The 12,653-nt window shown below is 45.2% G+C and overlaps 3 protein-coding genes across 3 annotated transcripts in view; 1 reads left to right on the top strand and 2 right to left on the bottom strand.

The window, feature by feature from the left end:
* The window catches only part of LOC108629362 (single Ig IL-1-related receptor), a 68,923-nt gene extending 64,021 nt beyond the window's left edge, over window positions 1–4,902 (bottom strand). The window contains exon 1 of the mRNA XM_018031984.2: window positions 4,391–4,902. Within this exon, the coding sequence (XP_017887473.1) occupies window positions 4,391–4,611 (221 nt within the window). The 5' untranslated portion in view covers window positions 4,612–4,902. The remainder of the gene's footprint in view (window positions 1–4,390) is intronic.
* A 459-nt stretch (window positions 4,903–5,361) lies between these two features.
* Window positions 5,362–12,653, top strand: part of LOC108629347 (acetylcholinesterase) — a 44,712-nt gene continuing 37,420 nt past the window's right edge. The window contains exons 1-2 of the mRNA XM_026817213.1: window positions 5,362–5,587; window positions 5,717–5,835. The gene's annotated coding sequence lies outside the window, so the exon portion shown is untranslated. The remainder of the gene's footprint in view (window positions 5,588–5,716; window positions 5,836–12,653) is intronic.
* LOC108629336 (uncharacterized) lies at window positions 9,544–11,305 on the bottom strand. Its single transcript, XM_026817230.1, has 5 exons — window positions 10,964–11,305; window positions 10,670–10,863; window positions 10,391–10,582; window positions 9,908–10,022; window positions 9,544–9,825 (listed from the first exon to the last, which is right to left on the bottom strand). The coding sequence occupies exons 2-5, from the start codon at window positions 10,855–10,857 to the stop codon at window positions 9,598–9,600; spliced, it is 723 nt and encodes a 240-aa protein (XP_026673031.1). The 5' UTR covers window positions 10,858–10,863; window positions 10,964–11,305; the 3' UTR covers window positions 9,544–9,597.

Genomic DNA, 12,653 nt, shown 5'->3' with positions numbered 1-12,653 from the left:
GCATTGCCAAGACGTTCACGTGCCACGATGCGCATACGCGTATCGCGTTACGAGACAGATAGCGAAGGAGGAAAAATTCTCCCGTGTCTCGTCTTCTCGATTCGACTCGCGTTTTCCGAGGAACCTCGAGCAAAGCCACCGGGGGTACGGTTTCGAAACTTTTCCGCCGTCACAGAACCGTGAAAAACTTGGGCCTCGACTCCGGGTGAAATCCAGGGAAATACTCGACGAGAAACACGTTTCGCTTCCACGTCGACTGGCAATTTTCTCGGTGACTGCTCCGAACGCGATTTTTCTTACCGCGATGAGGGATCGTGAGCCCGGCAAAAAATAAGAATTACTGGGTGGTGGACTCGACGAGACGCGGGAATCGCGAGCGAAAAAGGGAAAGGGTAGACCCGCGTCCGGCCCAGGCAAAAAATTATCGAGTTATTCGTGTTCGTAGACAAGATTTCTCGAGAACCCTAATCAGGGGACGGGCATGGTCGTCAATTTGACGCTGTGCATCGACCGGTTCCCGCCCTAGGAATTACGTACTCCCTTCTCGAAAATCGTCTTAAACGCATTCTGCGAACAGACGAGCGAGAAAGAAGGAGCGACTCTTCGTCCCTTTTCCGATGTTAAATTACAGTTCTGTTTCTGTGGCTTGTCATTATCCGAGCCCCGAGGCACTCCGTGCCGACGCAGACGCGTACCTATACGTGCCCTCTAACTTCAACTTTCCCTGAGACGTCCCTGCAATCGCGACTTCTTTCCATTCCTTCAATAGGTACTCGTTTCGTGTCCCGACGGTCGTGCTACGTTGTTGCGTTGTAAAATTCTGCACGCACGAATCCCGATTAATCGTCTCCGATTAATTTTCACTCTGGCGGTCAATAAGATAAGCGACTCTCACGACACCGGAAACGGTGATTTCATTGTACAAAATTAAACTCGATGTTGAACGCGATCGAACGAGAAAAGCGTCGATGCTCGCGTTGCAGAATGTTGCAACCGCGAGGCACAACGGCAACGCACGCGAGCGGCGATCGCGTGCCGCGATGGAAAACGCACGAAAGGGAGACACGTCTCTGGCAACAACTGGGAAACAACTTTCCGCAAAACGATTACCGACTTCCGTTACATCGAAAGCGTGTCCCCGCGACGCGACTGGTCCTCGTTCGCGTTACTCACGCAACCATCATTAAGTCACGACTACCATATATAACGTGCGTGCCATTTCCACGGAACAAAACGTTCACCGCTTCGGGTGTACGAGCAATTTTTCGCTGTATCGTTAAAACTACGCCCAAGAAACTCGCGGCCAACGTTTCGTATAGCTCGCGAAAATAAAGTTGTTCCTCCCGTAAATAAACATTTCCCTTCTTTCTGTTCGCCAAACTTTCCACACGACTTCGCCCGTTCGCCGGCCCGGACATATAATTGTCAATAGCGCAGTTGAGAAGAAAGAAGACGGTGATAACACGGTGTTCTTAGTTCTTTGGAGGCGATCGCGCAAGTATCATGGAACGAGAATTCGCTCGAACGAGCTTCCAGAAACCACGGTAAAAATACGGAATAAAACGCGGCCACGTTCCCGGTACGCGAGTTCACAATGGATGCAAGGGGATGTTCGAACTTTCTGCCGGTGAATGTGCATCGAGTTCGACAGGCGATATTCGCGCATCAATGGTCTCTCGCTTGCATTTTCGCCCTTTGTTCCTTGCGTCCGTCTGTCGAACGAACAGAAGACCTAGCGCTTTATGTAATTTTGTTTTCCTCGAAACTGAATTCCTTTCAGCGAATTCTTTCCTACGCACCGACTAGTCTTTAAAAAAGAATAAGTCTACGATCTATCACTCTGACGAGCTATGAATATTTTATCTTTAGAATATTGACATAGCTATTATGTAAAACGTTCGTTTATTCCTTATGGAGTAACATTTGACAGAGTAGCGTATTCTATTCTCGCGATATAAATAAATCTATGCAGTCTTATAAATAGCCGATGACACAAACGAGACAAGGAGATGAGACGTCGTACAGATAGATACCTTTCACTTCTGACACATCGAAGCGATTTTACGATGTTACATTCTACTTTGTAGCTACTGCACACTTAGTCCAAGAATTTCAATGTAATATATATCAGAAGAGTGATCTAAAAGTTCCAGAAGAGAACAACGGAATTTAGATTTTAATTTATACATTCCGTACGCTGTGTTCCGCGGATGAATTCGACCGGTAATAAAATGTATCGCCCGGACGTTCGCGCATCAACGATTTCGCCCTTTGTTAGCCGAAGCCGAACCCCCACCTTCCTTTTTCTCGGAATCGTCATAGACATAGATCGTTTCAATAGAAAAAGAAGGAAGAAAAAGATCTAGGAAAACTCTGCGTGAACCTGTCCTTTCCCTCTTTATTTTCTAAACCTCTCCCCTACCTAGACAGTGTTCCGAGGTGGCGAAAAAGCCAGCAGGTAGTTAGGGAAACGTTTGTAAATTCGTATCGGACACGTCGATCTCGAGTGTCGGCGTTTCGGAGAACGCGAGACGATTAATAATTCGATTTTTCTACCGTTTAGCTACTGGAAACAAAAACGAATCCAGCATACAAAATACTGAAAATGTAAATCAGTCTCTCTATTTTTCCCTTGTCCCTCGAATTTCTGTTTACTACCCTGTTCGTATAGAACAGGTGCGGAGGAGCCTGTCCCCGTTGGGATTAGCTCGAGTGGGAATCGATAGGAGACCGCGGGTAGAGTTGGACGACCCACGCAGGGAACATCCGCATAATTTCGCGCGTGTTCATCGTCGGGAAGCCGGTGTGCTTTAGATGGACACGCTCGATAGAGACGTAACAGGTGCGGACGGACCGAAAGGCCCTGGCACACGTCCGTTACCCTCGGAGTTTTTCGAGAACCGGGCACGCACACTCGTAACGTCACCACTCGAAACCGAGAAGGAAAGAAAGGAAGACAGAACCCGGATGAATGCGTGGAACAAATGTACCGTTTGACACCTGGAGAAGTACGCGGACAATAGACCGGATTGTATAACGTGCCACTTTGTTCGAGGAATAATAAAGTCCCCGGTGCGGAAGGGATTCGGCAAATCGGCCCCCACGTTCTTAGGGACCCTTCTTTCCGAGGTACGCTTCTCAGAAGCGTGTCTTTGTTAAGGCCCTCGGCTTTTGCGGTTTACGAAGGGACAGTCGAACGCGAAAGCAAGCGCGCCCATGGACCCCCTACAGCGATTTCCATCTCGTACCTCGTACCGTATTCCTAGATTTATCGCGGAATAAACAAGCGTTTCGTGGAAATGTTATTACCGTGACTCGGCCGGGTACAATGGCAGTGCGAGCGTAGCGATCGCTTCTTTAGCTTCGCTCGTTTTTACGAATATCGGCTGACAATCGGCTCGTTTGCCACGCTCACGAACACGGCGCAACCGTTTTTCCTGGAAACCTGTTACGCGTTCGCTAGCTGCCACGCTCTTTGACGAACCGTGCAATTTAGAGACAAAATAACCCGATCTTCCCGTACTTTTCGACAATGTTTGCTCCTCAAACCATTTTTCTAAGTCAATCGCATGATTCTATCAACATTGTCGCCTCACGGAATTTCCCAACGAATGTACATTGTACATACGTGCATATGTATATGCAAGCGAAACTCGCGACGGACGCATTACGCGTAATAACCGGTTTAACTTATGTATTCGACTAACGACGTAAGGAAAGAGTATACATAATCCGCAAATAGATTAGACCAACGATAGCTTTTAACTAAATATCGATGAAGCTGTAGGAAGAGTTTAAGGAAATTACATCAGCCCAGGCGCCATTCTCACACACACTAACCGTGACTCATACATAGACTGAAGTAAAACTAATTCGACTTTGCAATTTATAGATTCCTCATGTTGCCCTGTCCTGTCCTGTTCTATACACGACTACAAACGACGTGACGCTTGAAAATGGAAATAGGCCGTGATACCGAGTAACGTATTAATTACGTCTCGAATGAACTCGCAGACACATCGTTTAACCTTCGCTTGTCTTTTGAAACAAACGCGTGCTCGAGATTCTACGCGTTTTTTGTTTCATGCACCGATCCCCTAACTCAACGACTTATCTTACACGCATTTTTGTTTCGACTTCGAACTGTAATCTAACCTGATATGTTGCAGGAATGTTAAAATTAGTTAAGAAATATGCATATTTTGTAAGAATATGCTTTCTGTTAAGTTTCCTCGTTTGCTGCCGTCATATTACGGTCGAATAAATTCCAAGTGACAAAGAATCGACTGGTCTTATATGCGGTACCGACATCGCTCGACCAGGATCGACGTAGTTTAAATTGTTGCAATAGTTAAATTAAAGTACAAAGAGGAAAAACGTTGCGACTCACCATTCGATGCTCCTGTATCCTCGTAGGCAGCAATGAAGGGCTTTGAACGAACCGATGTTGGCGTATTCCGTTGTGACGACCTCCTTCGTAAACCTGAGGCCTCCCTGAGGTAGATTGTCGAATTTATGCATCGAACAATAGTCTTTCAGTTCGTTAGCCCGACACGTTGTAATCAGCAAACTTAGGACGATCAAACCGCGTTTCACCAGTGTTCGCGTCATCTTGAGATCTCGATTTATCGATGTATTCAAATGTTTCAGACTTCGCACCGTTCGAACTCGAGAACCGCCATGACGGGCGAGATTTTCGCGCGAAAGAAAGCAACCTCTCTTGGTCGATACCGTTAATGTTCGATGAGAAACGTCGAGATTCTCGTTGCACACACTAAACTTCAACCGATTCACTTCGCGATTCGTCTCCGAACACAAACTTTCGTCCTGCTCGATGTAAAGAGCCAGAAGAGCTGCCTGTTTACTTACGTCGCGTGTCTTTCTCGTATTAACCGACAAACCGTGTAGAACCGTTCAGTCTACTTCCAGGAAATCCATTCTTGTTGAACTTCCATCACTGTACAACAAATTCTCCGGAATTTCACTGAAACACAACCAATTGCAAACAACATGTAATCGTCTATGACATGGATGTTTCTAGTCAAAACATCGCGGTAGGTTTTGACGATGCTTTTTAGTATTACACCATGAAAATTTACTTGTAGAGAGGACGAAGCCGAGATACGCGTATCACGTGATGTAGCCCTTCGCGAAACGAAACAAAAACGAGCACGCGATCGAGCGTATAGAACCAGCGAGAACTGTGACTAAGGAGAAACACGAGACACGACGCACACACTACGGAGACCGGCGGCTTACTGCCACTCCGCGTCCGCCGCTGTGAAAACTCCCCGTAGGTCACGGGTTTAAAACGAGCCGCCTGTTGCCTCGGGCTGGTTCGGTCGTTCTCGGTCGTCCTCGGACCTCCTCGACGGGACACTGACGCGAGACGCCCTTTGATCGCGAGTGTTTTTTCCCGAAAGGATACAGTTTTCGTTCTTTTTTCTTTTATTCCTCGATTCGTTCGATGTTCCTCAAACTAAGCGCGACGCAGCTGCTGCACAAACTACACCGGTACTTCCTTCAACGAACAGCCGATTCCCTCCAAGAAAAGATGGATTATCGTAGATTCGTTAAGAAATCACAGGTACGTCGCATCTTTAATAAAATGACAGTAATTACTTCAATTTGGTTTGATTGCGAGAGAAAGTAATGAACATCGTCTAATTAGTAATACAAGTATTTATTGTTATGTTGCATTTGTCATTTGCTGCAGAATCAACTCGGGACAATGTCGATTAATTACGTTCTTCCGTTGCTGTTAGGCGGCCATTAATTAATCACACTGAACGAAAAATGGCGAAGTATCGTCGGAAGCACGTTCCTGTGAGCAAGGTGAGTTCAGTATCACGTATCTTGGTATGTCATTATTTGTCTCTTTTGTTGCTCTTGACAACATTTCGCGCAAAAATAAAGAAAGTAAGGCTGAGAAAAGATGAAGAGAATGGGGTAGAGCGAGGATGTCGCGATATTTGCTTTGCGTTTACTCCTCGCTTGAAGGTAAACAATCCGTGCGGCCAGTTTATGTGTACACGCACAAAAACAAATAACCGAACGAATATGAGTATTTTTTAACATAACACAGCGAAAATCTCGAGTCCGTTTGAGGCATCGAGTAAAAGAAAGCCTGGGATGTCTTCGTATGCATTTATCTTCGCAAGAAATTCGATTACAACGTAATGTTTATACGTATCATCTTTCCGCGAATACGATAAACTTCGGATTTCTGTGTTTAACGACATCCGCGAAATGATAGCTTTCGCGGATAAGATATTACATGTTCGAACTCTCCAGTATTATTCACCGAATTTGTGCCTCGTGCCAAATGGTCATTTTACAGGCTCGAGAAGTTCTATAGATATAAAATACATTCAGTACACCAGATCAGCTACTTCTTCAAATCATTCTTGCATTTCTTTTCGAACGACAAGTTTCACATTTTTATGTATTAAAATCAGATTGCGAGCTTGAAATAATAATGAGACTTCGTTGTCCTCTATCTCTCGAACGAATGCCTTTGTGTTTTCTCCAACCGTGCAATCCCAGATTGTCAAAGCTTGATTCCTTGGAAGCAAGTACGTACGTTGCGTTCTCCAATTTCTCCGGGTTACCCAGCCGCTCGCGTTGCTTGTTTACCGTCTGTGATTCGGCGGCAACGGACACCCAACCTCCTCTCGCGATGGGTAGTACGTTCACTCGTATGTGCACACACAAGTGCTGACTCGTATTCTAGGAATTCGAGTATGCGGTCAGTCGTTTCGTGTCGTGTGGCAACGATTATGCCGGATGGTCGCAGCCAGACCCGTCGTATGCATTCACGCGCGCGTGCACGTGTGCATACATGCGTATATACGTGTGCGAAACCGCGGCGGCACATGGGACGAACTTTTATGCCCGCCGACGATGAGTCTCTTTCTCGTAGAACCAGTTTTTTTTTTTACTTGTACCGCTTCGGAACGGAGCCTACGGCTCCACGATACGTCAGGCAGAATCGTCAACACCCGGCTAATGACAATCAGGGTATGACACGTAGCGTTCGTCGAGTTCTTTGATCCCCGATTTTCCAACGCTTGTTCAAACTAAAAGGCAGCTCGTTAACACGATGCCGCGTCTCAAGGATGATCCTCGCAGGTCAGATCGTAGGTCGTAGACGTCAAACGATACCTATATACGTGTGTCGCGAGCAAGTTCCAAAGCAAAAGACGCTTGCGTAAGCCGATGCTTTTTTCGGTCAGTTCTTCAGCGTACTTTGAAATGAATACTATTGATATGGTTGACAGTAAGTTTAAATTTATATCGCATAAGGTGCCCGAATGGGAGTAGTCTTTTGTGTAATGCAGGCATGTCCCCGAGCGAGCACTCCGCGGGATGTACTTGGGAGGAGACCTCCGCTCAGTGAGCAGCTGACGTAAGACATGCATGACCAAATCGCTATTACTCGGAGGGTAGCGCTGGCTCTATACCGATGCGAAGAGCCAGGCAAATATCAGAGAGAGGAGACAATATCATTCCGTGCTTGTGCCTATACAATCTAAACTAGAACGTTAAATTTAATTTGTAACGCGTTATAAAGCGATACGCTTACTGTGATATCGTAGAAATCCCGCGTTTCTTTAATTTAGTAGATTCGTGGCATTATAATTGAATCCGACGAAGCAGCGCGTGACGGTTCTATGCATAATTCGGCGAGCAATAATTCCATTGTAATATTCCTCATTATAGAGTCTCTGAAGTCGTTTTGTAGAATTATCGGATCACCCCTCGAACCAGACTTCAAAGAACGGTCGTGTTATCAATTAGAGTTCCGAGATCACGGTGCGCGTAACGAAATTAATCTCCCTTTAATTAATGATGTTAAGCCGCGTTCAGAGGCAGTACGAGTTTCCTGATTAAGACGACGATGCTCGTTCTAAGAACAGACATCGAAAGAACCAGTAAAGGATCTTCGCGGCCAGCCACGGTTTATTGAAATCTTGTGCCATAAATAGGTAGAGTTAATAATTCTTGAAATCGCTTCGCGACGGGTCCTTGCGAGTGGAAAACGAGACGCTACCTCGGTAGTAATTGGGAGGATAGGAAAAAACGCACGGTGTTTATGTAGTAATGACAGGTACGCTTCCTTCGCAATAAAAGTGTGTGTACACGTACGCTTGACACGCGTGATCGAGCACGCGTAAAATAACTGGTAAACCGTTTTCACGCGACGATACGAGGAGCGAAAACCTTTGTCCTCGTACGTACGCGTAGATATCTCTGTCACGGTACGGAGATATCGACGTTTCGTTTGAACATAAACGGCTCGCATGGCACGTTTGCCCGTTTTCCTTCGCTTTACCAAGAACCCGTAATTACATGGGGCACACACGCCACTTACAAGAGTTCCCGGCCTGCACATACCGGGTGTCAACCAGCTGAACGGTCCCGTTAAAAAAAGAAGCCGCCGTTACGAGATTAGTCCTTAGACGGCGAGCGCGGGCTCGTTTTTACTTTCTCGCGCGCGAGATTCACACAGGTGTCCCACGGAGGAAACCGTTTCGCTTATTCGACCGCTGTAATTGTCAGCTGTCCGTTCTCCGTCGCTTATTTCGCGCTCCGACACGACCGGTTTTCCTCGAATCGCACGCTATTTGTCCACGCCACCGTCCTCTTCCACGGGAATTAAGTTTCAAACCTATTTCTGACGGAGCCGAGTTCCCTGTCTGTCTGTTTCCTTCGACAGCTTATTGGCACGTCTCATTTACATCCGCGATACTAATTTATTCTGTACAATTTGATCAGATCGTTTTCTAACTTCCGTTTCGATTTCTCGTTATTTCACCATTTGTCTAGCAGTTGTTTACTTTGCTCGAAGAATGACGTTCCCCGTCCACCCGTCTCCTTGGACATTTATGTAATATAGACACTAATTTATTCCCTACGATTCGATCAAATTGTCTCGCAATAATTATTCAGTACCAGTTTCCGTTACACTTTTATCTAGTAGTATTTAATTTGGTCGAGTGAATATGCGGTTATCTCTCACGGCGAAATCTTTGTCACTGCCTTTAAAATTGTTAAACTAGAACGACTAGACAGTTTTACTGCTGTGAATCGTGCGTGAGCTCGTTTACAAACATGATACATTGCTATTGGACATGCTCGTGATAGCGTAACGTTACGTTAATCGCGGTTACATCATCGCGCTTCTCGGAAAAATTGTGGTGCGACGATACCGGGCAGAGGTGATCGAGACGCGAACGAATCTCTCAGTTAGCTCACCAGGCAAACTTTCTCGTCTTTGATCTCCAATTGATCCGTTACGTCCCTCTCGATCTTGTGGGTATCGAGATTAAAAAGAAAATCGACCGCGGTACTAGTCTCCATTTCTGTCTTCAACGAAAAGTACATCTTTCTCGTTTTGTTGCCCATTGGTTTTCAATTAATTACGCCAATTAAGGACGCTCTACCGAGCCGGAGGATCACGGTTGAGTCAATCAAGAAAGGAAACAAAAGACCAAAATTAATTGGCTTGCAGGGATTAAATGCAAGTACAACTGGTTTTAAAAAATCAACAGAAATCTAGCTTTATTTGAAATTTACTGTGTAGCAATGTTAGCGTTACTTCGAAGAGTCAGTTCGACTCAGTGAGTTGCCAGTAATGATATTTATCAAATCGGTCAACGTCAGGCCCTTCAATCCGTTGTTCAATATATCTCCAACAATGGGACTCGCGGTTTGTGATATTTGGTCCTGATAATCGTTCACTAGGCCGGGCACTATGTCGGAGATGACTTTGCTCAACGTTTTTGATAGTTCTGGGTCGTCGTACAATCCGGTGATCCAGAACTGTAAAATTTTTTATATAAAATTTCGGACCAACAACTAGTATCGAAAACTATCGTGATATTTGCCGTTATACGATACTTACATCAAGTTTGTCGAGGTAAGCGTTTACTTTCGAGTCCTTAACGTACAGGTGATCCGTTGTGCTATTGACTTTTAGTGAGAGCTCTGCCGAAACGGTCAGATTCTTAAGTACGGCACTGAAAGAGGAAAGACATAAGTGTGTATAAGTTCTTATCTGTTACGAATTAGAATTGCGCGATAGATAAGACGAAGCATCGGGTGCTCGGCGACGAGTTGCAGGGTGCAGAGACCTAGGGTAGGGAACGTTGATACTCGATTTCGATAATATTGCTTTACTAACGTTAGGGAACTGCAAAACCGACCGCGTGATACCTCCTCCACGGATCACTGAAACATTCTCTCTGAATTTCGCGTCCAGCCAAGCTTCCGAGCTTTCCCGGCTTATTCAAAGATGCGGTTACTTGCATAAAATACTCGACTGACAACACTTTTTAAACGGAGTCACGGTTTTCCAACGCGTCGTTGATTAATGTAATTCACTCACTCGATATTTCCAACCCCATGGAATTGAATATCCCCGCCAAGCACTCCTTCCAAAGCGTAGTTAGACGACAATTTCATCTCTTCCCAAAGAAGTTCGAGTTTAACTTTGAGACCGATCAGTGTGAAATCTCCCCGAACTGGCTTGTAGTCGGAGAAACCAATTGCATTTACATTCTCCAGATCTCCTTTCATCCTGACCGAGGAAAAACATCGATAATAGTCAGTGATATCGTGCCTACTTTCCTCAATTATGCGAACGATAGTTAGAACATATTCTTACTTGACCAGTCCCTCCTTGTAAATGTTTACATACGTATAACGTAGATGATAAGGATCGAGAACGGGAATTCCAAGTTTACTATCACCTGTCTGCAGTGTCTTCCTGAATTTTTCGAGGAATACCTTGAGGTCAATGGCGTGACAAGTGGTCACCATCGCAATGGCCAATATCAGTACGAAGAGACGCATCTTGTGCTGAAATCCAAATGAGAAACGATATTAGACCTTGTAACGAACCAGAGTTATTCTTCGAATAAAAATTGACACGATCATATTTAACTGAACAGATACTCACAGTTTCGATAGGTAACACTAGGTACGTTGTCCACGTTGTACAAAGTGTAATCTGATAGCGAGTCGTTCCTTATATACACGACCAGTATCGTACACTTGAACTTTAAGATCGTTTATCTGATGCAAGCTATCTGAATAGCGAGATCGTCGTTTGATCGATGAAGAAATCGAAGCCTTGACTCCCTTGTTTCTTCGTGTAAATGATGCCTCTGCTCCAATCGGAAATACGCGTCGTACTGATTCTACTTTTGATAAAACGGTGATCGGACGGTGGCCGGAACGTGCGATACATAGCCCAAACACTCGTGAACTACTTGCGATTTAGTCGTGAATCACTTTCCAATGTTACGAGAAATTAATTTCTCACTCTCGATATCAAAATTAATTTTAACGAGTAAGCATTATTACTCTTATCATTACGAAGAGGTAGAAATAGATCCTTTGGGGTCGCTCAATAATCGATAATAGAAATAATAACCGGCGTAATTCAATTGTTGCGAAAACACAAGGCCAAAACGTGAAGTTTATCTTATGAACGTCTCATACTTATGCCGTGATAGATTGTATCCAAATATTTCAAGGAGAAAACGAAGTTTTGCATATCGCCATTCGATAAAAGCGTATTGCCAAATAATTTTTAAACTTATTAATCGCGCAACGATAAATGTCAACATCTCGATAACGAAACTGAAACGCATACTGTGCGCTACCGATCGCTGTTTAATCCCGTTGCATCGTCCGCGATCGATTGATTAAACGGGAAAGAGGAAACGCAAAATTTCTCAGTCGCCGAAAATATTTTTGATCGTCCCCGGGATTGATCCGAGGAAATGAAATGAAAGTAAATCGGGAACGGCGAATCTATGGAACGGTAATTATCCGAACACGCGCGGGGCATGAGTTTCCATAAATCCGAAAAGGCTATTTTAGGTGGCCATGAAATTCGCGGCGGTATCGATCGTCATGGCGTAAATACTTGGTTATTGGATGGCTGAAATCGGAGCAATGAGAACGAAGCGAAGGTCCGACGCAAGGCCGTAAGCCGGCGAGTAAACTACCGATACGCAGTAAATCGCGTGACTGGATAACGTGGCCGGGGAAAACGAGGAAAAACGGCCAGGGAACATTTTCTTTTGGCGGAGAGGCTGTGCCGGATACCGGACGGAAAAGGGAGCAACGGGAATTTGATGCAGGTCGACCGATGCGGCCGGCCCGAGAAGAATAGCGAGAAAGAGGCAAATATCGAAATACATGAGTCGCTGCGAGACGCCTCATCGTTTCATCTCTCCTTCGCGGAATACCATGAATTCACTGCGAGATGGCATGGGTCACAATCATGTCGCGATGCGTTCTTCCCAGAAATGATACGACGTTGAGCGAAATATAATTTCTGACGACGCGACGCGATATTGAAAATTCAAATTTCTTTACTCGAAGGAAAGAAAAGGTACGCGTGGTTATGAGGGTGGTGCGAAAGTAGCTCCAACCTGGAGCACTCGACGTGCGAAGAAATAAAAAAAAAAATAGGGAATAAATGAGAGAAAAGAATGATTGGGGAAAGGAGCTTGAAAAGGAAGAGGGAAAGTACAAGGGAGACGAAAGGAAAGGATGGCGGACGAGGGGAGTGTGGCTGCTGGGGGTTGAATCGAGAGAAAGAGGGAGAGGGAGAGAGAGAGATTGCTGAGCGGCGT

Source organism: Ceratina calcarata, unplaced genomic scaffold, assembly GCF_001652005.2.
Source record: "Ceratina calcarata isolate Rehan_Ccalc_2016 unplaced genomic scaffold, ASM165200v1 scaffold568.2, whole genome shotgun sequence".
Lineage (NCBI taxonomy): Eukaryota > Metazoa > Arthropoda > Insecta > Hymenoptera > Apidae > Ceratina > Ceratina calcarata.
This window is presented reverse-complemented; position numbering and strand designations above follow the sequence as displayed.

Coding starts and splice junctions, on each gene's coding strand:
- LOC108629336 (XM_026817230.1), bottom strand. CDS start 10,857: ATGCGTCTCTTCGTACTGATATTGGCCATTGCGATGGTGACCACTTGT. Junction 10,023..10,390: donor CATGGGGTTGGAAATATCGA/GTGAGTGAATTA, acceptor TTCCTCTTTCAG/TGCCGTACTTAAGAATCTGA. Junction 9,826..9,907: donor CTTACCTCGACAAACTTGAT/GTAAGTATCGTA, acceptor AAAATTTTACAG/TTCTGGATCACCGGATTGTA.